Genomic DNA, 24,710 nt, shown 5'->3' on the forward strand with positions numbered 1-24,710 from the left:
CTTTGGGAGCAAATGCCACTGGAGAAGTTGAGGTTCATCGTTTCTCAAGAATACAAAACCCTTTTAAAGGCAACGTGTCCCGCCTTTGCAGACCATATAAGGGCAGCTTTAGTATAATAGCTTCTACAAAACAAGCCCCACCCAGAGCCAAGCTGGCTTTGACTTTGGCCTGGGCCTCCTGCCAGGGCAGGGCACCTGCCAGACTGGCTTAGGCCAGTCTGAGTGAGTTGGCCTTTGGTGCCTGCATTTCTACGGTGATGGAGGAAAGGTTTGCTCAGCTACACTAAGGTAGCCTTATATATGGGGAGAGGAGAGTGTAAGGGAAGTTTTTTTCCCCAACTATCCTCTGAGGGGCAGACAGGGTGATTCTCTTTTACCAACACTGACCTTGGAGTTGAAAGGAGAGAAGTGCAAGACTAATGCATGTTTGAGGTACAGCCACGCAACGCTGGACAAAATTTCAGTCAAGCAGCCTCAGGTAGCCTCCAAGCCCCACCTTTATGTAAATCTAAGCGAGGGCCGGTGGGCGTGTCCCGGTGCTTCTCGGTAACGCCCACCCTGCTCTTTAGCTCACTCTCATTGGCGAACGGCATCTTGGGGGCGTAACCAACTAGCAGTCCCCGCCCCCGACGCGCCTATACAGGGGAACGGTTCCGCGCGCGCCTGCCTAGTAGGAGCCGGACCGCGGGGCGGGGGGTGGGTGTCCGCGCTGCTACCGCCGCGGGAGTAAGATGAACGGGACGCGGAACTGGTGTACCCTGGTGGACGTGCACCCAGAGGGGCAGACCGCGGTAAGACGGAGCGGCCACGCCGCCTCCCCCGCCCGGTATCCTCGCTTCCCAGTCCCGCCCCTCCCGTGCCCCGCGCCGAGTTCGCTGACATCACCTGGGGCCGGCTGGGGGCCGTCGGCTCCTCGCCGCGCTCCTCCCTCTTTTTTTCTGCCGTCTGGTGGCGGGCAGCGGGGGTCCGCGAGGGCTCGCGGGAGGAAGGCTGTTCGGAGACTCGGGGCGTACCTGCCCTCTAGGAGGACACTGCGGCTCCTGCCGGCGACTCCGCGCGGCTTTCCAGGGCGCGCTACTCGGGCGTCCTGCGGGCGGTGGACTGGGTGGGAGGAGAAATGAGCTCCCGGGACAGGATCCCTGCGCTCTTGGGACTCTGGGTCCCCGACGAGGGGCTCAGGCATTTCTGTGGGTCCTGGTTGGGTCTCTAACGAGGGGCTCAGGCTTTTCTGTGGGTCCTGGTTGGGTCCCCGACGAGGGGCTTAGGTTTTTCTGTGGGTCCTGGCTGGGTCCCCGACGAGGGCCTCAGGCTTTTCTGTGGGTCCTGATGGCCTCAGAAGCCCTTCACAGAATTTACTGGTGCTTTGGTGGTCGTAAGAAGACAGAGTGCAGCCCAGGGCTTGGACGGGGTGGGGTGGTAGGACGCCAGGCACGCCGAGATTGGCCCGGAACGCCACCTTTCGCTGGAGGGAATTAGGGCTCTCCGCTTGGGGGTCACCTCTCGGCTCGGATTTCTCCTTCCCCTAGCAGTTCTCCTGGCTTCCCTCCCCCATCGGCCGATCGGTGGCTTCCTGGGACTGTTTTATTCACGTTGTTTACGTGTCCAGCTTCCAGGCTCCGGAATGAGGGAGATGCTAGAACCTAGGCTGAGAAGGGAAGGGTCGTGACCCACGCGAGGGCTTCCGGAGAAGTGAGGGTGGGGGAGAGAGGGGGGTTCCCCAGGGCTAACACATCTGCCTTGCTGCCCTCACTCCCTTGGCTCCCGGTCCCTATTCTCCTCACTCGGGTGACCATATGATTTTCCCTCTTCACTGACCGAGGAGGGTAACTTGTGTCTGAATGTTTCTAGGCTTTGCTAGGGAACTTGACCCAGAACGGGTGTGTACTGTTCCATCCATTTTTCAAGCTATTGTGGGTGAGAGTGAAATGGAGCCGAGGTGATGGGGAGTTTGTATCCCTCCATTCCTCCTCCCTCCACTCTGTATCTGTTTCCCTTGCTCCCTTCCACTCCCAGCATGCCCCCTGGGGAGCTAAGGCCCCTGGATTATGGCTCTTCCTCACAGAACAATTCCCTAGAGTAGTTTCTCATCTCCAGTACAGACCGTCAGTTGTGTTCCCAGTCCCCTCTCCGTTTCTGTCCAGTCCGTTAGTATTTCTGCCATATTTCAGGTCTGGCTACTGCCCAAGCCCAGTCCCTCATTTTCTGTAGTTTCTTACTCCCCCAGCTATGGAACTCAAGAGATAGGGAAGAAATCCATCTATTGTGTCAGCCCCAAGTCCTACTCCATTCTCTTGCTCACTGATTTGGAATGGTTGAGGCAGGGAGAAAGAGTATGAGGAAAATAAAGGAAAGGAGTGTGCTGGGCTTCTTTTTGCTTGCTGTGAAAAAGAGATCCAGAAAGATTTTAAGACCAAGATGTTGGTACTGTTTAGAATGATTTTGACATATTCTTTTGTCCTTTGGTATTTTCTTGCTTGCCTCGAGGGGTAGAAAGAGTCAGTAGGAAAATAGTGAGCAAGGAATTCAGTCAGTTTCCAGCCATGGATTAGTTTAAAGCTAATCAGAGACTTCTAGAACAAGGGGAGACAGAAATTCCCTTTATTCTTTTTTCCTAGGCTGGACTTGAGAGGTATTTTACTTCAAAGGTGTGAATGAAATGACCATTGCCTGTATCTGTTCTTGGAGACATTCCTGAGCTCTTACGGAGGGGGAGGCAGTAGTAAACAATCAGTCGGGGACAGGCTTTGTCCTGGGATTCCTCTCCTCTGAGCCAGCCTGAAGATAGAATTTACTGCTTTGGACAGTCACCAGGAGGCTGTAGTGTATGTTCACACCATCGAGTGAGTGCTCAGTGCATGTGCAAAGTGAGTGGATAAGTATATAAATGAATGGATGTGTCTCCTTGTGTCAGCAGTGTAGACAACTTAACCAACTAGTGTGTCCTAGTGGGAGTCAGGACCCTGGGACTCTGTTGGTGTTTCCCGACCAGCCAGGCTGTGTGCCTCGGTGCATCACACTTGGACATGGAAGCATGGCTAATGCACTCTGGATTGTTGTTGTTGGAGGCAGATGGAGCAGGTGCAGTGAGCCAGTGGTTTTCAAACTGCAGATCGCCACTATGACCAGTAGGCCTGAAATCAACTTAGGGGGTTGGACCCGAGCATTAGCAAATAAGTAGATTCCAATTAGATGACATTCTGGAACAGGCAAAACTGTGGAGACAACAACAACAAAAAAATCAGTGGTTGCCAGGAGTTTTGGGCATAGAGGGGAGATGAATAGAGCACAGAGGATTTTTGGGGGGCAGTGAAAAAACTCTGTGATAGGAGTCTTTATCCTTTTGTCCTAACCCACAGAATGTACGGCATTCACTTTACTTGAGTGAGCCCTGAGGGGAAGATGGACTTTTGGTGATTATGTTGTGTCAGTGTAGGTTCATCCTTGGTTTAAAAAAAAAAAAAAGTACCATTCCAGTGAATGATATAGATAATGGAGAAAGCTATGCATATGTTGGGGCAGGGGGTATATGAAAAATCTCTGTATGTTCTGGCTGATTTTGTTGTAAATCTAAAAATTCTCTAAACTAAATAAGGTCCTTTAAGAAAAAGAAATAGAATTAGTGCTATCACAGTGTTACAGTGGACATTTTTGGCAAAAGTTTAGTTTCAGTTATATGTATGTATACACATTATATATATATGTATGTGTCTGCTTATTAGATCTTCAGGTAAAATTTGTTTTAGGTCAGAGAAGCTTGCAAGCCACTGTAGTGAGTTATGCTGGCAAGGAGAAGCACAAACAAACCTCAGACATTTTTATTAGACATTCGCATTAAGTTCCTTTGGTTGTAAGCAACAGAGACTATCCAGCTAACTTAAGCAGAAGAGGAATTTATTAGAAGGAAATGGGCAGCTCACAGAAATTAAGGAAAGCTTAAAAAGTGTGAGCCAGGGGCACCTGGGTGGCTCAGTTGGTTAAGCGTCTGACTTTGGTTCAGGTCATGATCTCACAGTTGGCGAGTTCAAGCCCCATGCCAGTCCTGTGCGGACAGCTCAGAGCCTGGAGCCTGCTTCGGATTCCGTGTCTCCCTCTCTCTCTGCCCCTCCCCTGCTCTCTCTCTCAAAAATAAACATTAAAAAAATGTGAACCAAGGCTGTCCACATTGGCAGCATATGTACTAAAATTGGTACACTACAGAGAAGATGAGCATGGCCCCTGTGCGAGTGTGACACGCAAATTGGTGAAGTGTTCCCTGTGTGTGGTGGTGTTATAATAGCATTATATGGTGACACATGGTAGCCACACTGTGGTGAGCACAGCATATTATATGGAGTTGTCAAATCACTACGTTGTACACCTGAAACTAATAGAACATTGTGTGTCAACTGTACTTCAGTTAAAAAAAAAAAAGTGTGACTCCGGGTCTGTATAAGTGGAAGGAACTAATGGAGGGTTTCTACAGGTGGGTGAATTGGTTCCAGACCTTTTTGCAGTAGTACCCAAGATCCCAAGGAGAGGGCATCATTGGCCCCTCACCTGCCTTGGCCAGGGCATTGTGGAGGTCCTTGACAGACAGGTGCACCAGCTTACCCAGGAAAGGAGAGAGGTTCTCCAAAGCAAAGCCCAAGTGCTCTTATCAGTAGAGGAGGATGGAAACTGTGTGGCAAAAGCAGCAGATGTTCAGGGGCGCCTGGGTGGCTCAGTCGGTTAAGCATCTGACTTCGGCTCAGGTCATGATCTCACGGTTTGTGAGTCTGGGCCCCGCGTCGGGCTCTGTGCTGACAGCTCAGGGCCTGGAGCCTGCTTCTGATTCTGTGTCTCCCTCCCCTCAGCTCCTCCCCTGCTCAGTCTCTGTCTCTCTCTCTCTCTCAAAAAAAAAAAAAAAGATTAAAAAACAAAAAAACAGCAGATGTTCACTACATTGGACTTCGGTTCGAATGATCTCGGTTTCTTTCTTTTTCTTTTTAAATCATTTTTCAATCAAAGGAATATATGTTCATGATTTCTAAAAGATCTAATAATATCAAAAGGCTTTTTTTTTTTTTTAATTTTTTTTTCAACGTTTATTTATTTTTGGGACAGAGAGAGACAGAGCATGAACGGGGGAGGGGCAGAGAGAGAGGGAGACACAGAATCAGAAACAGGCTCCAGGCTCTGAGCCATCAGCCCAGAGCCCGACGCGGGGCTCGAACTCACGGACCACGAGATCGTGACCTGGCTGAAGTCGGACGCTTAACCGACTGCGCCACCCAGGCGCCCCTCAAAAGGCTTTTTAAAAGAACATAGCAGGCAGGTTCCTACCCCAAGCCCTGCCCCATGGAAGTAGCCACTTTCAACTCTTACCTCTTTTGTTGGGGTTTACCCCCCTTGTTTCTAAATAATATGCTTATAGTGATACTTCTTGATTTGTCAGTTTTAGACGTCTGTTGACTTCCTGGTGTAGGAATTCTAGAAAAGTTTATGCTCCCACTCCTTACACGTTCCCTTTCCCTTCTCCCATCCTCCCAGTGTATTTACAGAACAATTTTTGGCTAAACTATGATTTCTGTTAATAGCATTGTGGTTAAGAGCCTGGTCCTGGGAATCTGACCCTATAGTGGGCTGGAGTCAGGGCTTTGATGTTTGTTTTGCCCAAGATCACTTCGGTAAATTACTTAATCTCTTGCATCTTGGTTTCTTCATCTGTAAAGTGGGGATAATAATTTCACCCTCTTCATTAGGTTGTTATAAGGATTAAATAAGATAATGCATGTGAAACATTAAGCACAAGGCCTGGCACATGGTAAGTGCTCAGATGTTGGCTGTTTATTTTCTGCTTGCTCTACTTAATGGCTTAGAGGAGACTGTATTAGCCTCTCATGAGACCCCTGCCCAAGGGATGGAGGGAGAGTCTGAGAACTCTCTGGTCTGGTCAAGGTTTGCTCCTTCTCATTATGTTAATATTTATTCTTATCTGTTCCTTTCCCCTTTCTTGTACCAGTGGAGGGTCTTAAGGATGCGAAGGGGCCTGTAGTAGTGTAACTACTCTCTTACCCAGAGTAACCTTTGCTAGCACCATCTCAGCTAGGACAGGTTTTAGACGAGTGATGGTCAGCGTTTGTATCTTGGCATCCTGCTCTAGGTCCCTTTCCTCCTCCTTCTTTTTCTGACTCATGGCTCAGGCAGCTGGTGTCCTATGATGCTCTGGGCCCCTTGGTAAGAGGATTTTAAGTAATCTATCAGTGTTACCCTTCCTTAGAATATTCGTATTATTTTCATCTTCTCTAATTTTTTTGTCTTGATCAATCTTGGCTAGAGAGTTTCTCTCAATGCCTGGGTGGATTTGGAATTTTTTCATCACCTACCGTCTGAACCTTTGTCTTTACCCTGGACTAGGTGTTATGCCTAATTTAGGATCTCAGAAGCTGAGTTAGTTTAATACCAAAGTCTTTCCTGAGCTCCATTCCTTTTAAAAAAAAATTTTTTTTTTAAACTAAAGTTGTGATTTATTGAAGGCTTACTATGGGCCTAATTTTTCTGTAACCACTTTAATTAGGTATAACTCATGGACTGCACAAATAACCTATTTAAAATGTACAATTCAGTGGCTTTTCGTATATTTACTGAGTTATACAGTCATCAACACAATTTTAGAGCATTCTCTTTACCTATAAAGAAATCCTGATCCATTAGCAGTCACTCTCCATTCTCTCCCAACCCCTTCAGCTCTAGTCTCCTTTCTTTGTCTGAGATTTCCTGTTGTAGGTATTTTATGTAAATGTAATCATATAATATGTGATCCTTTGTGACTGGCTTCTTTCAATTAGCATGATGTTTTTATGGTCGATCCATGTTTAACATGAATCCGTACTTCATTCCTTTTTTTTTTTAATAATTTTTTTTTACTGTTTATTTATTTTGGGGAAAGAGAGAGACAGAGTGGGGGAGGGGCATAGAGAGAGGGAGACACAGAATCCGAAGCGGGCTCCAGGCTCTAGGCTCTGAGCTGTCAGCACAGAGCCCGATGCAGGGCTTGAACCCACAAAGTACAGGATCATGACCTGGGCCAAAGTCAGACACTCAACCGACTGAGCTACCCAGGTGCCCCTCATTCCTTTTTATAGCTGAATAATATTCCCTTGTATGGATATATTTTCAGATATGTTCTTCATGGATAAATGTTGGTAGACATTTGGGTAGTTTCTGCTTTTTGTCTATGATGACTAATGCTGTTGTGAACAATTTACTTACAAATTTTTGTAAGTAAATATATTTTAAATTCTCTTGGAGAGACATACCTAGGAGTGGAATTGCTGGGTCAGAATATTTGCATTTTGAAAGAGGATTCCACTGGAGTCATTGATGCTTACTCCAAAGGAATGAATAAAGTCTAAAATGGTGAAGACCCTGTCTCTCTGACACCAGGGTGGGGAAGAAGCTCCCGGGCAGAGGAACCTTTCAAGTTTGGTGGCTGCCTGTTGCTTCCACTCCTGACACCTGGCCCAATCTCAGCCTGTAAATTCCTCCTCACGCCATTCCAACTCCCCATTCATTGCCAGATTCTTACTTTCCAGAGCACTATAGCTCACGTCTCCAAGCCTGCCAGGAATTTGGGGAATTCTGAGCTCTACCAGGGGATCTGGGATAGGAGGCTTACCCAATCACCTGGCATTTAGCGCCGGCGTTTGCCCATATTTTTCTGAGGTGGGAGGTGGGGTGTTCACCCAGATGGTTTCGGTTCCAGACACATGTGCTCAGAGAATGTGAGATGAGCTTCCCCGCCTGCTGGTAATTATGGTACATGCCTCTTTGGGTCACAATGCAGAGTTGTGAAATACCTTTGTTTCCTCGGGGTGGGGAGGTTTAGTTAGGGGAAGAGGTATGTGCCAAGGAGGCTGGTGGCCTAGATTTAAGCCTGGCCAGCAGAGGCAGGAAGAGGAGAAGAAATATAGGGTACGATGGGGATGGGTAGATGAAGGAAGAAAAAGGAAATGGTCTTCTAGGATCTGGGGGCACAAAAGCAAAAAAATGACAAAATGAAAAGTGAGGGGAGGGGGCGCTGAGGAACTGCCCCTTCGTTCCAGGCTGGCTGAGCCCCTAGTGGGTTTCCTGAAAAGAGACTGGCTCAGCAAAAGGGTATCTCCTTCAGAGTTGGGCATTCAGGAGCCCACCTCCCTCCTTGTACACACTCACTCTTAGGCCTCTTAGGCCCCAGTGGTTCCCTGTGCCGGGTGTCCGGGTGATGAGAAGGGCTGCCCTGTTTAGGGTACCACCCTAAATCCTTTTTCTTGTTTCACCTCCCAATCACCCCATCAGCCCTCTGCATAGTGCTTGTCCAGCCCATGCCTCTGGGCAGGTAGCCAGACAAAAGGCAGACTCCTGTTTTGTTGGCTAATCTGTGGGGAGGAGCGAGAATAATTCTTTGTGTCATACTCAACAGAAGGCCATTTCTGGGCTTGAGAGCCCTGTAGAAGGCAGGACCAAGGCTGCCACATACCTCTTAGTGGACGGGCTTGGGAGCCTCAGCCAAGAGAGGGGAGGCCCCAACCACCCCCATCTGGCCCTCTTTGACATTTCGGGTCTTTCCTTGTCCTGGCCTCTTGGGAACCTGTGTTTAAGTGGCTGGCTATTCCCATTTCTCAGAGGGGAACCCTGAGGTTCAAACCTGCAGTGGTTTGAGAGACCACATACATTTCAGGTGGGAGAGGGGACAGGACTGAAGGACCAGGTGATGGGGGAGTGGTTTATAGAGTGCAGACGTATTGAGGATGCTGGTTTCCAGCTCAGGGATGATCTCCACTGTGCTTACTTCCTCCTGGAAAGACCCTGACCCTCACCTGCCACCCATCTCTCGTGGCCGCCAGAGCAGCCTGGGGAGTGGGAGCAGGGGAAGCTTATTTTCCTATACATCCACAGATCTTGGACAAATCTGCCCCTTTCCACAGGAGCCTGGAGTGTGAGAACCTCTGGGGCCTCCCTCTCTATCTCCCTATCATTTCTCCCCAGTGTCTTGATCTCTAACCCCTCAGCTATGTGTTTATCCCCTCCCCGCACTGAGGAGTGACTCACAGCTGGAGATTTGTTTGAACAGAGGTGAGAGGCTGCCTGTAATTTGGAGGTGGCTGGGCTTCTCCCCAAGAATGTTTATGAGGTTAGAGGCTGCTTACCTTGTGATTAGCTGTTTCTTTTTCTCTAGAGAAGAAGGCTCTACTTCTGTCGTGACTTTCAGGGAGTCCCCAGTGGGACTACCCTGCTAAACATTTTGGGGCATTCCTCCAGCTCCCCGGAACTTCCTCACAGCCCTGAGATTACTCTGGCTCCAGAAGACAACCAAAGGCGCCAGAGAAGGGCCGGGTTTTCCTCCTGGCCTCTGGGCTGGGGCTGTGGGTTGAGGTTCGTGGCCTTGTAGACTGGATTCTCTGGTTCTGGGGGCTTGAGGTGCCAGAGAGAAATCTAGATTTGTTCACGGGCTTCATTTAGACAATTGGGCTCCCCCACCCTCCCCGGGGCTCCTCAGAAAAGTAATGCTGTCTCACTTTTGTGAAGTGATTTATGGTTTGAAAAGCACTTTCACGCTATCTTACATATCTTCCTACCCTGCCTTAAGCGTAGGCAGGGTTGGTTATTATCACTCCTATTTTGCAGATAGAAAACTGAGGCCCTGAGAGATAAAGTGATTTGCTCAAGGATTAATAGGTGTCAGTTGGACTCAGACCCCACCTCCAACTCCAAGTTTAGCACTTTTTCTTGCCTTCTCTTCATTTACATATGAGACTGGTGCTGCACAAATACATTTTTGTTGCTAAAGTTTAAAACACTGTGCAAGTATGGACTGAAGGTCCCTTTACTCCCCTGTCCGTCTCTCGTTTAACGTGTATAAGTGCAGTGCTTTTCCCATGTACTTGTATTCTGGAAATGCTCTGTGGCATGGTGGTTGGGAGCAAGGACTCTAGAGCCACAGGGCCTGGGTTTGGATCCTGGCTCTGTCCCTTATGAGGTATATGGCCTTAGGCAAGATACTTAATGTCTGTGCTTCAGTTTTCTCATCCATAAAAGGAGAATGTTGATAATAATATTTACCATCTAGTTTTATAGTGAGGATTACATGAGTTAGTATATATAAAGCCCTTCGAACAGAGCCCAGTAGGGCTCAGTACATAGTAATTGTTATATATAGGAATTGGCAATTACTGTGAATGTACATATTATGTAGTTAAATAAATAAGAAGTCATTTTTTTTAATGAATTGGCGACTTGCTTTTTTTCTGTGCTATCTTGAAGATCATTTTCTGTCAGTTCATAGAAGTTTATTTGTCAGCAGTGTAGTATTCCGGAGTATGGATGATACTTTATCCATACTTTTCTACTAGAGGGTACTTATGCAGTTTCCAGTTTGTAACTATTTGTAAACAGTATCATAGTCAACAGTTTTACACATATCTCTTGGGACAAATGTGTGTGGATTTTCATAGAACATATTCCTTTTTTTAAAATGTTTGTTTATTGATTGGGGGGGGGAGAAGGAGGGGGAGAGAGGGAGAGAGAGAGAGAGAAGGGCAGAGAACGAAGAGAGAGAATCGCAAGCAGGCTCTGGGATGTCAGTGAGGGAGCCTGACTTGGGACTTGATCTCATGAACTGTAAAATCATGACCTAAGCCAAAATTAAGAGTCGGACACTTAACCAAGTGAGCCACCCAGGTGTCCCTCATAGAGCATATTCCTAAAAGTGGCATTACTGGGTCAAAGGGTTTACAAAATATACAAACACTTTTCATTAATATTGCCAAATTAACTCCCAAAAATACTTGTATAAACTTACACTCTAACAATATATGAGATTACTCTTTTTCTCTGCACCCTTACCAATCCTGGATATTATCAGGATCTTTACTATTTGCCAATCTGTTGGTCTAAATATGATATTTCTGCAGGATTTACATGAAGAAAAGTACATTGCTTTATGAAAAGCAAGAAAGAAGGCTTGTATGTATGGGAAGTTTTAAAGCATAAGCAATAAAATGGACAGCTGTGCACTGAACTCTCAGTTTAAGAAATAGAACATTACTGATCTTTCTGAAGCCCCTGGGATCCCTCCTAGTTCATAACCCTCTGCTTCCTTCACAGAAGTGATCACTGTCTTGAATTTTGTGTTTATTTCCTTGCTTTTTGTTATACTTTTACCACATGCACAAGTGATATAGTGCTTGGCTTGGCATGTTCTGAACTTTACATTCATGGTATTGTCTGTGTTCTATAGTTTTTTTTTTTTTTAAGTTTATTTTTTAATTAATTAATTGTGAGAGAGAGAGACAGAGAGAAAGCGAGAGCAGGGGAGGGACAGAGAGAGAGGGAGACAGAATCCCAAGCAGCCTCCATGCTGTCAGCTCCGAGCCCGTCACAGGGCTCAATCTCATTAACCGTGAAATCATGACCTGAGCCGAAATCAAGAATCGGTTGCTTAACCAACTGAGCCACCCAGGCATCCCTTAAGTTTGTTTGTTTGTTTGTTTGTTTGTTTATTTATTTATTTATTTAAGTATCTACACCCAGTGTGGGGCTTGAACTCACGACTCTAACATCAAGACTCCTGTGCTCCTCCGACTGAGCCAGTCAGGTGCTCCTTCTGTAGCTTAATTTTAAACTTACATTAATTTGGAGAGTCATGCATCATTCATTCATGTCGATGCATGAAGCTGTAGTTCAGTTATTTTCACAACTGAATACTAGTTCATTGTTCTAATACGCCAGAGTTTATTCATCCATGTTCTTATCAGTGGACCATCTGGGCTGTTGTCAGTGGTTAGCCATTACAAACAATGCTGGCATGAACAATACCTCTGCATGCTTCCTCTCACCCTTCTTAAATATGTGAGTCTAATGAAATTCTCTCCAAAGATAACTCATTGTTTTGTTTGTTTGTTTTAAAAAAATTTTTTTAAATGTTTATTTCTGAGAGAGAGAGAGACAGAAACAGAGGGCAAGCAGGGGAGGGGCAGAGAGAGGAGGAGACACAGAATCAGAAGCAGGCTCCAGTTTCTGAGCTGTCAGCACAGAGCCCGACTGGGGGCTCCACCTCACAAACCGAGAGATCATGACCTGAGCCGAAGTCAGTCCTTAATCAACTAAGCCGACTAGGTGTCCCGATAACTCATTGTTTTAACTTACATTTCCCTGATTACTGGTGAGGTTGAGCATCTTACCTGTATTTTTAAATTTTACATTAAAAATTTTTACGAATAATAGATTTCGTCTAGCCCAGTATAGGCAAAGGCTATCCTTCCAACAAGCGATCAGCATAAAAAGAAATTATTTGATCTTTTTGTACTGTGTCTTTGTACAGAACATCTCTATTTGGACTGGCCACATTGAATCTCAAGCAGGCTCTGTGCTATCAGCACAGGGCCCGATGGACTCAAACTCATAAACTGTGAGATCATGACCTGAGCTAAACTCAAGAGTCGATGCTTAACTGACTGAGCCACCCAGGCACTCCTCAGTGTGTATTTTTTGAGAACCTACTCTAAGCCAGGCACTGTGCTAAATAAGCTAGCCATGTCTTCAAGGAGCTTATGATTTTACTGGGGAAGTTGCATAAATAAGTAGTTATAAAGAAATGAGGTCAGTGTTATAGTGTAGTATAGGGTGTAGTGGGTGCAGGGAGAGGCTCTGACTGAGGAGTGCTGGGGTAAAACCCTTAGAGAAAGGATGCCCGGGCTGGGAATTCTCCAAAGAGGAAAGGGAGGGGAAGGGACCTGGAAAGAGAAAACAACATGTGCATTTATGGGGTGGTGAAACATGTATTACATTGGAAGACTCGTCAACAAAAGAGATGTAGATTTGGGTACAACTGGATCAGGAAAGTTTGGGATAATTAGAGTGTAGGGTACAGGTAGGATAGTGGGCAATGTCCACATGTTATGTGGTATAGATAATGATAGGCCTAATCCTGAGGGGAATTAATACCATGAGGAGTTTTAATTCCTTTTAAAGATTTTATTTAATGATGACATATATATAGAAAAGTACATAGATCATAAATGTACAGTCAAGTAATTTCACAAACTGGACACATTCCTCTATCACGCATTCAGATCAAGAAACAAATCATTACCAGCACCACAGAAGCTCCTGCTTCTAGTCATTTCCCCCTTCTAGTTGTTACCTACCCCCATCCTTTGGGGGTAACCACTACTGTGACTTCTAAAGCATATATTAGGTTTGCTTGTTTTGATACTTTTTATATAAGTGGAATCATTTATAAGTGGAACACATTTTGTGTTGGAATTCTTTTGCTTAACATTTCTGGGACATTTATCCATGTTGCATGTACAGTAGTTCATTCTTTTTCATGGCTATATACTGTTCCATTGCATGACTATACCACAATTAATTTGTCCATTCTACTTTTTTTTTTTTTAAATGTGGTTTTAAGGGTGCCTGGCCGGCTTCATCAGAAAAGCATGTGACTCTTGATCTCGGGGTTGTGAGTTCTGGCCCCACTTTGGGTGTAAAGATTACTTTAAAATCTTTAGGGGCGCCTGGGTGGCTCAGTCAATTAAGCATCCAACTCTTGATTTTTTGCTCAGGTCATGATTCCAGGGTCGTGGGATCAAGCTTCACCTCAGGCTCTGTGCTGAGCATGGAGCCTGCTTGAGGTTCTCTCTCCCTTTCTCTCTGCCTGCCCCCCCTCAAAAAAATAAAAATAAATAAAATCTTAAAAATAAAATGTGGTTTTATATATGTATGTTTATAATCTCTATACCTTCATGGGGCCCAAACTCACGACCCTGAGATTAACAGTTGCGTGCCCTGGGGTGCCTGAGTGGCTTACTCTTGATTTCAGCTCAGGTCATGATCTTTCAGTCATGAGATCGAGTCCCCACCCCCTACCCCCCACCGTGAAGCCCTATGTGTATCAGGCTCTGTGCTGAGCCTGGACCCTGCTTAAGATTCTCTCTCTCCCTCTACCCCTCCCCTGCTCCCTTGCTTTCACATGCTGTCTCACTCTCTCTCTCTCAAAAGAAAAAAAAAAAAGTTGCATGCCCTACAACTGAGCTAGGTGCCCCTATCCATTGTATTCTTGAACATTTGGATAATTTCTAATTTGGGGCTACTATGAAAAATGCTACTGTGAACATTCTAGCATCATTTTTTTATGAGAATTTTTTTGGGTGGGTGGTGGGGGGAACATAGGTATGCATTTCTGTTGGGTAGATAACTAGGAATTATAGGGTTTGCAAATGTTCATCTTTGGTAGATATTTCCAAAGAGATTATGGTAATGAGCAATCCTGCCATCAGTGTATAAGAGTTCTGTTCCATAGCCCCCAATGTTTATTTTTTATTTTCATTTGTAGTCATTCTGATGGGTATTTTGTAGTATTATTGCCTTGTGATTTTAATTCCTAATTCTTCATTGATGATGACTGATGAGACAGAACCCTTTTCATATGTTTATTGACCATTTGGATATCCTCTTATTCTGTGTCTCTCTCACTCTCAAAAAGAAATAAACATTGAAATTAAAAAGGTTTACCTTTGCAAAATTTTAGTTTTGCTCTTTACATTTAAATCTGCAATCCACTTGAAACTGATACTTGTATACAGCGCAAGGTAGAAGTTGTACTTTAACTTATAAGCCTATGCTTATGGAAAATATTTTGAAGAGGAGCATTATGTCAAATTTTGAGGAACTGACACTTTTGTGTATCTACATGTTTTAGTCACTGTGTTTTCACTTAAGCATCATACTGTCCATCTTACCAATGAATACACTAAGGCTAAGGGAGAATAAATCAATACACACAACAAATAAAAGCCAGAGTCAGTGTTTGAGCCCAGGTCTAACTGTTCCAAATACGATTCTTTTTCTGCAAAGAAGAGAGAAAGTCAGTTGGGCTTGAGGGGTCATGGACCAGGCAGTAAATTTGGGGGTGATCTAGGCACTGTTGTATATCATCTCATTCTGTCAAAATAAATATATTTTCTAAAATACAAAAATAAATATATAAGAAATAAAAAGAGAGTTTGACAGTAATCTACAAAAGGGAGGGCAGGGAAAGGGGCTTAGGTTGAATACCTAAGTTTAATTAGTTTAATCTATTCAATGGAGTACTGGTGGCCATTAAAAGCCAATTTTGAAGACTGTTTAGTGTGATGGAAATTAAAGATGAAATATTAAAGGGAAAAAGAATCTGCCCCTTGCCCACTCACACTGTTTCTCTCTCTCTCTCTCTCAAAAGTAAATAAACATTAAAAAAAGAAGAAAATAGAATCTTTTATGTTCATGAGAGATATTAGTCTGTAGTGTTTTCTTTTCTGTCTTTAAAAAAAAATTTTTGTTGGGCCACCTGGGTGACTCAGTCAGTTGAGTGTCCGACTCGATTTTGGCTCAGGTCATGATCCCAGGGTCGTGGGATCTAGCCCTGTGTCGCTCCGTGTGGAACCTGCTTGAGATTCTCTCTCTCTCTCTCTCTCTCTCTCTCTCTCTCTCTCTCTCTCTCCCCCTCCCTCCCTCCCTCCCTCCCTCCCCCTCTCTCTCCCCTTCCCTCCCCTCTCCCTCTCTCTCTCTCTTCCTCTATCCCCCCTTCCATCCTTTTCCCCTGCTCACATGCTCATTCTCTGTCTCTCTCAAACTAAATAAAACAAAGAAACAAACACATAATAATAAAATGGTCTTTGTCTGGTTTTGGTACCAGAGTAAGACCAGCTTCATGAACTGAATTGGAAAGGGTTTTCTCCTCTTCTGTTTTCTGGTTGAGATTATGGGCGCCTGTGTGGCTCAGTCTGTTGAGCATCCAACTCTTGATTTTGGCTCAGGTCATGATCTCACGGTTCAGGGGATTGAGCCTCATATCAGGCTGTGCACTGGTGGTGTGGACCCTGCTGGGGATTCTCTCTCTCTCTCTCTCTCTCTCTCTCTCTCTCTCTCTCTCTGCCCCTCTCATTCTCACACACACTTGCACACTCTCTCTCTCTGAATAAATACATTTTTAATAAAGTCTTTTTTAATGTGAAAAGAGATTATGTAGAATTAGTGCTAATTTTTTACATATTTGGTAGAATTCTCTAGTGGAAGCACCTGGGTCTAGGTATGTCTTTTTTTTTTTTTTTTTCAACGTTTATTTATTTTTGGGACAGAGAGAGACAGAGCATGAACGGGGGAGGGGCAGAGAGAGAGGGAGACACAGAATCGGAAACAGGCTCCAGGCTCTGAGCCATCAGCCCAGAGCCCGACGCGGGGCTCGAACTCACAGACTGCGAGATCGTGACCTGGCTGAAGTCGGACGCTTAACCGACTGCGCCACCCAGGCGCCCCTAGGTATGTCTTTTTTTATTTTATTTTATTTTATTTTTTTAATTTTTTTTAACGTTTATTTATTTTTGAGACAGAGAGAGACAGAGCATGAACGGGGGGAGGGGCAGAGAGAGAGGGAGACACAGAATCAGAAACAGGCTCCAGGCTCTGAGCCATCAGCCCAGAGCCTGACGCGGGGCTCGAACTCACGGACCGCGAGATCGTGACCTGGCTGAAGTCGGACGCTTAACCAACTGCGCCACCCAGGCGCCCCTGTATGTCTTTTTTAAAAAAAATTAAAAAGGGGCGCCTGGGTGGCTCAGTCGGTTAAGCGGCCGACTTCGGCTCAGGTCATGATCTCGTGGTCTGTGAGTTCAAGCCCCGCATCAGGCTCTGTGCTGACAGCTCAGAGCCTGGAGCCTGTTTCCGATTCTGTGTCTCCCTCTCTCTGACCCTCCCCCGTTCATGCTCTGTCTCTCTCTGTCTCAAAAATAAATAAATGTTAAAAAAAAAAAAATTAAAAAAAAAATTAAAAAAAGGGGCACCTGGGTGGCTCAGTCGGTTAACCGTCCAACTTCGGCTCAGGTCATGATCTCACGGTTTGTGAGTTTGAGCCCTGCATTGGGCTCTGTGCTGAGAGTTCAGAGCCTGGGGCCTACTTTGGATTCTGTGTCTCCCTCTCTCTCAGCCCCTCCCCTGCTCATGCTCTGTCTCTTAATAATAAATAAACGTTAAAAAAAATTCTCTAAAAAATTTAAAATGATGAATTTAATTTCTTTAAAGTTACAAGGCTATTCATATTACCTATTTTATATTAGGTAATTTGTGGTAGTTTGTGTTTTTTGAGGAATTGGGCCATTTTGTCTAAATTGTCAAATTTATGTTCATAGTTGTTTTAGTGTTGTTCATTGTGTTGTTTGCAGTCTCGTTCATAGAGTTGGCATAGTGTTCGTAGAGTTGTTCATAGTGTTCATGGTGTTGTTCATAGAGTTATTCATAATGTTGTTCATAGAGTTGTTCATAGTGTTCATAGAGTTGTTTATGGTGTTGTTTGTAGAGTTGTTTGTAGTGTTTTTCATAGTATTACCTCATGCTTTTGATATCATGCTAGAGGTTTATCAATTTCAGTGATCTTTTCAAAGAACCAGCTCTTCATGTTGTTTAGCTTCTTAGTGTTTAGAAATTTTCCTTTTATCTTTCTGTTATTTCTCTTTTTTTAAAAATGTTTTATTTAGTTTTGACAGAGAGAGCGCACATGCGTGCAAGTGGGGGAGGGGCAGGGAGGGGGGAACAGAAGATCTGAAGTGGGCTCTGTGCTGACAGCAGTGAGCTGAGTGGGGGCTTCAAGCTCATGAACTGTCAGATCATAACCTGAGCTGAAGTCAGATACTCAATCAACTGAGCCCCCCAAGCACCCCTCTTTCTATTATTTCTCATTTGATTTCATTGTGGTCAGATAACATGCTCTAAATGATTTCAGTTCTTTCAAGTTTGTTGGTTTGTTTTATGGCCCAAATTATTGTCTATCTTTATGTTCTATAGGTACATGCAAAGAATGTATACTCTGCTATTGAGGGGAGTGTTCCATAACTGTTGATTAGATCCTGTTAGATTTTTGTCTAGTTTTATTAATTTCTCAGAGATAGGTGTTGAAGAAGTCTCCAAGTATAATTGTGGGTTTGTTAAAAAAAAAAAAAAAAAGAAAGGGGAATGCCTGGGTGGTGGCTCAGTTGGTTGAGTGTTCGACTCTTGATTTCCGCTCAAGTCATGATCCCAGGGTTGTGGGATCAAGCCCCATGTTGGGCTCCGAGCTGAGCATGGAGCCTGCTTGGGATTCTCTCTCCCTCTCTGCCCCTCTCCTCTGCTTATGCATGCTCGCTCTCACTCTCTCTCTCTCTCTCAAATGAAAAAAAATAATAAAAATTTAAAAATATATTTAGTTGTGTATTTGTGTATTTTCTCCTTTCAGTTCTTTGGGTTTTTTTTTATTTATTTTTTTTATTTTTTATTTTTTTTTAAATTTTTTTTTTTTTCAACGTTTATTTATTTTTGGGACAGAGAGAGACAAAACATGAACGGGGGAGGGGCAGAGAGAGAGGGAGACACAGAATTGGAAACAGGCTCCAGGCTCCGAGCCATCAGCCCAGAGCCTGACGCGGGGCTCGAACTCACGGACCACGAGATCGTGACCTGGCTGAAGTCGGACGCTTAACCGACTGCGCCACCCAGGCGCCCCTGGGTTTTTTTTTTAAATAAGATTTTATTTTTAAGTAATCTCTACACCTAATGTGGGGCTCAAACTCACAACCCCGAGATCAAGAGTTGCACATTATTCTGACTGAGCCAGCCAGGCACCCTCAGCTCTTTAGTTTTTGCTTCACATATTTTGCAGCTTTGTTGTTTGGTGTATATCCATTTGGGGTTGCTATGTCTTCTTTGTGGATTGACACTTTTACATGATATAATATCTCTCTCTGGTAATATAATATCTATCTGGTAATATATCTGGTAATATAATACCTCTGGTAATTATCTTTGCTCTGAAGTTTACTTTATCTGATATTAATATAGCCACTTTTGCTTTCCTTTAATTAATGTTTGTATAATATACCTTTTCCCATCCTTTTACTTTTGACTTACCTATATGGTTATGTTTAAATATGTTTCTTGTAGACAGCATGTATTGATTCATGGATTTTTTTTTCACTTTTTTTTTTTTTTTTTTTTTGAGAGAGAACACATGAGTAAGGTACAGGGGCAGAGGGAGTGAGAGAGAGCAGGCTCTCATGTTAAGCAGGCTCCATGGCCCACCCAGAGCCTGACGTGGGGCTTGATACCATGACCTGAACCAAAATCAAGAGTCAGACGCTCAACTGACTGAGCCACTCAGGCACCCCGATTCATGTTCTTTAATCAACTCTGCCAATCTCTGTTTTTTAATTGGTATATTTAGACCACTTACATTTAATGCAATTATTGGTAAGTCTGCCATTTTATTTTTAGTTTTTGTTCTCTATTTTTCATTAATCTGTTTTATTTTTCTCTCCCTTCCTGTGGGTTACTTGAAAGCCTTTTAGGATTCCATTTTGATTCATTTGGTTTTTTGAATGTCATCCCTTTGTATAGATTTTTAGTGATTGCTCCAGGTATTACATTTGTATAAATATAACTTATCATGGTCTACTGGTGTTGTCATTTTACCAGTTTGAATGAAATATAGACACCTTACCTTCCTTTACATCCCTTTATCCTCTCCCATTCATAATATAATTAAATATTTCCGGGGCACCTGGTGGCTCAGTTGGTTAACTGTCTGACTCCGGCCCAGGTCATGAGCTCATAGTTAGTGAGTTTGAGCCCCACATTGGACTCTGCTCTAACAGCTCAGAGCCTGGAGCCTGCTTCAGATTCTGTGTCTCCCTCTTACTTTGCCCCTACCCCACTTGTGCACGTGGTGTCTCTGTCTCTTTCTCTCTCTCTCTCTCAAAAATAAATAAATACATACATACATACATACATACATACATACATACGTACATACATACTTTCCTCTGTGTATACTTAGAACCAAATCAGGCAGTGTTCTAATTTTAGCTTCAACCATCAAACATACTTTAGATTACCCAAGAGTAAAGAGAAAGCCTAATGTGTTTATCAATATTTTTGTTTTCCATGTTGTTTCTTTTTTTTAAAAGTTTATTTATTTATTTTGAGAGAGAGAGAGAGAGAGAGAGAGCATGTGTACACACGAGCAAGGGAGAGGGAGAGAGAGAATCCCAAACAGGCTCCATGCTTCAGTGTGGAGCTCACAAACCATTAGATCATGATCTGAGCCAAGATCATGATCTCAGCTAAGATCAAGAGTCAGAAGTTTAACTGAGTGAGCCACCCAGGTATCTCTATCCATGTTGTTTCTATCTTTCTAATGTTCTAAGGTTCCTTTCATATTGTTTCCTTTCTGTTTAAAGATCTTTTACAGCCTTTTTAATGTAGCTGTATTGGTAAGAAATTCTTAGTTTTTCTTTACATGAGGACATCTTAATTTACCCCCTTATTCCTGAAGGAGAATGTTTTTTGGTCATAGGATTATTGATTAAGAGGTTTTTTTCAGCACTTGAAAATAATGTGCCATTTCCTCCTGGCCTTCCTAGCTTCTGATGAAAAATCTGCTGTTTAATGAAAGTGCTTCCCCCATATAGGTAACTTGTCATTTTTCTCTGATGTGAAAAGATGTTTTTCTTTGTTTTTAGTTATCAGACATTTAATTATGTGTTTTGGCATGATTTGGGGGTTTATCCTATTTGGGATTTGCTCCTTGAATCTCTGGGTTTATGTCTTTTGTAAAATTTGGAAAGTTTTTAGACATTATTTTTTTTAGTCCTTTTGCAAATTTCCCACTTTTTCCTGTCCATCTGGGATTCTGATGACATGTATGGATGAGATGATCCCTCATTGCCCCGATCTAGCCTGGTTGTCCATGCTCTTCCAATTAGAATGCCTGAGTCCATATAATAAACTAGACTTGATGATCTTCATTGGCTGATAACTCCTTTATTTTGGCTGAGGGATGCCCCAGCTTTCCCCAACTGCCTCCAGGTATGGAAGGATGTTGTTTTAACCAAAGTGCACGTCTGTGTCCTGGGGAGAAGAGTTGGCAGCCGCTCTGGCTATTTTGAAATCCTTTCCTCTTCCTTCTGGTGTAATGTTCTCTTGAACTAGATATCATGGAGCACTCGTATTTGTTCAGAAAATACTTAACCCGGGTAGAGGGCTGTGTCACACAGCAGCCCATGTGAGTTAACAGAAAGGGCAATTCCTCGTGGAACATAAGTAGCTGAGAGGCAGGTGCCATAGGAGGCCCTGTGATGCCAAGGGAGCTCAAGGAGGTGAGGGTATGTTTCCCACAGGATGTAGGGACGTGTCACAAATATGGCATTTGAATGTGAACTTTTGAGGGCCTTAAAGATGCCCAATGGGAAGAAAGGACATTTAAGGCATTTAAGGACATTTAAGGACATTAAGGACATGTAAGGCAAAGGTGGGAAAGCCTGGGAGGTATTGGACAGGGAGCAATGAGAGGCAGTAACAGAAGTGAGTTGACCCAGACTCTGGAGGGCCTGAACGTTCCCCCCCCCTCCCAACTGAGGATCTCTCTTGTATTTGGTAGGAATTGAGTGTTTTGTAAAACCAGCTACATTGCCAGAGTTAGGGAGGGTGAAGGGCCATGTGGGAGTGTCTTCCACCTGTCCCAAATTTGGGTTCATTCCAAGAAGTGGGAGGAGGCTAATATCTGAGTACCTCTCTTTTATGTGGCAGAGACCTCCAGACACTTTCTGTTGATCTTCAACAAAAAGCCCCCATGTCAGATGGTAATGTTGCCATTTTACAGTGCGGTCTTTGAGAGTTAAGTATCTGACCACAGAGACTGATTTCTTTTCCACCAAGTTCTTTTCCTTATTTAGGAAGGACTGTTCCCTTCCCAGAGAACCTTCTCACAACTCCCTGGGTGGGACACATTCTTTTCTTCCTGCTTCTTCCAACAGCCATTTGGAATATTAGGAGGGTTCCTTAAAACCTGTTAAGGGTAAGATGGCATTTATACTCCTGTACCTCAAGGTCACTTTTGTCCTTGGGTAGTTCAGCATCCATCTTCCCTTCATTGCCTGGGAGAAGCACATATTCCCTTTTTATGCGCTCATAGTGTTAAAGCTGGAAGGAGCCTTAGAGATACTTAGTACAACCCATTATTTTTCTGGTGCAAGCCAGAGGCCCAGCATACCTAAACCTCTTGTCCAACTCTACACATAACACAGGTTATTGGCAGGGTTTGGTCCTCTCTGCCCTGCTTACCTTCCCTCAATGTTGTTATCTCTCCAAATCTCCAGCCCCACTTTTTCCTTTTACCGTATGATTTCCCCCTCAATGTGTTCTATTTTCTCCGCTGTGTGTGTGTGTGTGTGTGTGTGTGTGTGTGTGTCACAGTGTATTTTTTTTTAATTAAAAAAATTTTTTTTATGTTTATTTTTGAGAGCGAGAGAGAGCACAAGTGGGAGAGGGACAGAGCACGAGTGGGAGAGGAGCAGAGAGAGGGGGAGACACAGAATCCAAAGTAGGCTCCAGACTCTGAGCTGTCAGCACAGAGCCCGATGCGGGGCTCAAACCCATGAACTGTGAGATCATGACCAGAGCCGAATTCGGACGCTCAACCGACTGAGCCACCCAGGTGCCCCTCACAGTGTGTTTTTTAAACCTTCTTTGAGTTAGGAAAGAAAATGTGCTTCTTCCTTTGAAATTAGGCTCATCTAATTAGGCCTTCTTTCATTTGGATATTTTCTGTATGCCTTAGAGAACTAGGGGTTTGGATTCAAGTACTGTCCTATAGTTTGGTTCAGGAAGGATATCCCAGTCTTGTGAAGTGCATCAGTAACTCCTGGTTGCCTGTCAGGTGCAGGAACCCTACAATGGGGATGAGGGCATCCCCCTCTTCAAAGCTGGAGAGAGGGGAATCCACGTAATGTGCTTCCTGTAATGTAAGGACCAAGGTGGCTAGCCCCTCTAGAGCTACACAGAGCAATAGTCTCTGGTGTGGTGTAAAGAGCACTGTCAGAGGATCCTGAGACTTTCTGCCACCCAGGAATGACTGATACTGGGCAAGCTAATGTCACCTTTTCAGACGTCAGCTTTTCTTATCTGTTAAATGATGATAATAAGGACCACCCCACAGGACTGGCAAAAGTGCACTGGTACCGGTAGTGGACTGTAAAGGTAAGGGGTGATTGTTGCTGTCATTGTCATTATTAGGGGAGCGTGGACATTCTAAGGCTGACTCTACAGAGTGAACTGACAGGAGATGAACTTGAACACATAGCCGAGAAGGTATCGAGGTTTCTGGTGGGGTGAGGCCTCTTCCCCTCAGCCAGTTCTCCCTCCTTGCTGCTGACTCCTTACAGTGCTGTCTGGAGCCATCCCTGCTGCTGCTCAGGGTCACTTCCTATCAGACACACCCCCTGACCTCAGCCTTGTGCACTGCTTTGGGGGTGGGGAGGTCCCACTAAAAGTAAAACTAACCTGCAGTTTCTGCTAATTTTCCCTGTCTGGTGTTGCTGCTGTGTGGCTTCTGGTAGAGGTTGAAATGAGTTTTTGGAGGGAAAATCAGACTAACCCTTTAAATCTTTCGAGGAGCAGGTGTTCTGCATTGGTCAAGGGACAGAAGAAGTTCTGGGCTTGTCATGATTTCAGAGCCATTTCTCTCTCTCTTTCTCTTTGACAGGCGGGTAGGAGGACTTTTGCCATGGTGTCTGGCCGCTCAACCAGCCATTCGTTGGCCTCAGAACTGGTGAAGTCCAATGATGGACACGAGGAGATCATTAAGGTAAACTTTGCTCACCTCCACTCTTCCTCCCTCCCCTCTTTCTCCTTACAGGCATGTGACAGGCGGCAGCTGACTTTGCCACAGGGACATTGTGGTTTGACTTGGAAGAACCAGACCTGTAATGCGAGTTCCTGGTCATTTCCTGAAAAGATCTTAATTAACACCAGGAGACCACAGTCAGTCTGTAGTGACTTTGGTGCAGTCCAGACCCGGGCATGAAAATGGATGTGGTGATCTTCCTAGGTGCCTATCCCACTGGCCATATTTAGCTGCTGGAGGTTGTGGAGTCAGGTGGGAGGTGTGTTTATGGAGCTTTTTTTAAATAAAAGAATGTTCATTATTTCTTTTTTTTAACATTTATTTATTTTTGATACAGAGAGAGAGAGCATGAACAGGGGAGGGTCAGAGAAAGAGGGAGACACAGAATCTGAAACAGGCTCCAGGCTCTGAGCTGTCAGCACAGAGCCCGACGCGGAGCTTGAACCCACAGACCGCGAGATCATGACCTGAGCCAAAGTCGGACGCTTAACCGACTGAGCCACCCAGGCGCCCGTCATTATTTCTTTTTTAAAGCTCTTTGAGGGGTGCCTGGGTGGGTCAGTCTGTTAGGCATCCAACTCCTGATTTCACCTTAGGTAATGATCTCATGGTTTGTGAGACTGAGCCTCGCATCAGGCTCAATTCAATTGTGTTTTGAGAGTTTACACGTAGGTATAACGGATGAATGTCACCACACTTTCTCCACGGCGTTATTTTTGTTGTATTTGAAACTAAAAAATAAATAAATAAATAATGTTTATTTATTTATTTAAGTTTTTTTTGTTTTTTTTTTTTTTTTTTTACATTTATTTATTTTTGAGAGACAGAGCACAAGTGGGAGGGGCAGAGAGAGAAGGAGACAGAATCTAAAGCAGGCTCCAGGCTCTGAGCTGTCAGCACAGAGCCCGACCCGACGCAGGGCTCGAACTCACAAACCGTGAGATCATGACCTGAGCTGAAGTTGGATGCTCAACCAGCTGAGCCACCCAGGCGCCCCAATGTTTATTTATTTTTGAGACAGAGT

General features: G+C 44.3%; 1 protein-coding gene and 1 non-coding gene across 8 annotated transcripts in view; both read left to right on the forward strand.

Moving 5' to 3' along the window:
- Positions 1 to 665: 665 nt before the first annotated feature.
- TUFT1 (tuftelin 1) overlaps positions 666 to 24,710 on the forward strand; it is a 42,347-nt gene continuing 18,302 nt past the window's right edge. For 3 of the 7 annotated variants that reach the window (XM_030325837.1, XM_030325842.1, XM_030325839.1), the window contains exons 1-3: positions 681 to 791; positions 23,077 to 23,151; positions 23,546 to 23,647. In XM_030325837.1, the coding sequence (XP_030181697.1) occupies positions 732 to 791; positions 23,077 to 23,151; positions 23,546 to 23,647 (237 nt within the window). In that variant the 5' untranslated portion in view covers positions 681 to 731. Of the gene's footprint in view, positions 792 to 23,076; positions 23,152 to 23,545; positions 23,648 to 24,710 lie in introns of all 7 variants that reach the window. The other 4 variants (XM_030325838.2, XM_030325843.2, XM_030325840.1 and 1 more) reach the window with 2 other exon arrangements.
- LOC115522563 lies at positions 4,153 to 4,260 on the forward strand. Its single transcript, XR_003971464.1, has one exon. It is a non-coding gene; the product is annotated as a U6 spliceosomal RNA (small nuclear RNA).

Source organism: Lynx canadensis, chromosome C1 (genome assembly GCF_007474595.2).
Source record: "Lynx canadensis isolate LIC74 chromosome C1, mLynCan4.pri.v2, whole genome shotgun sequence".
NCBI lineage: Eukaryota > Metazoa > Chordata > Mammalia > Carnivora > Felidae > Lynx > Lynx canadensis.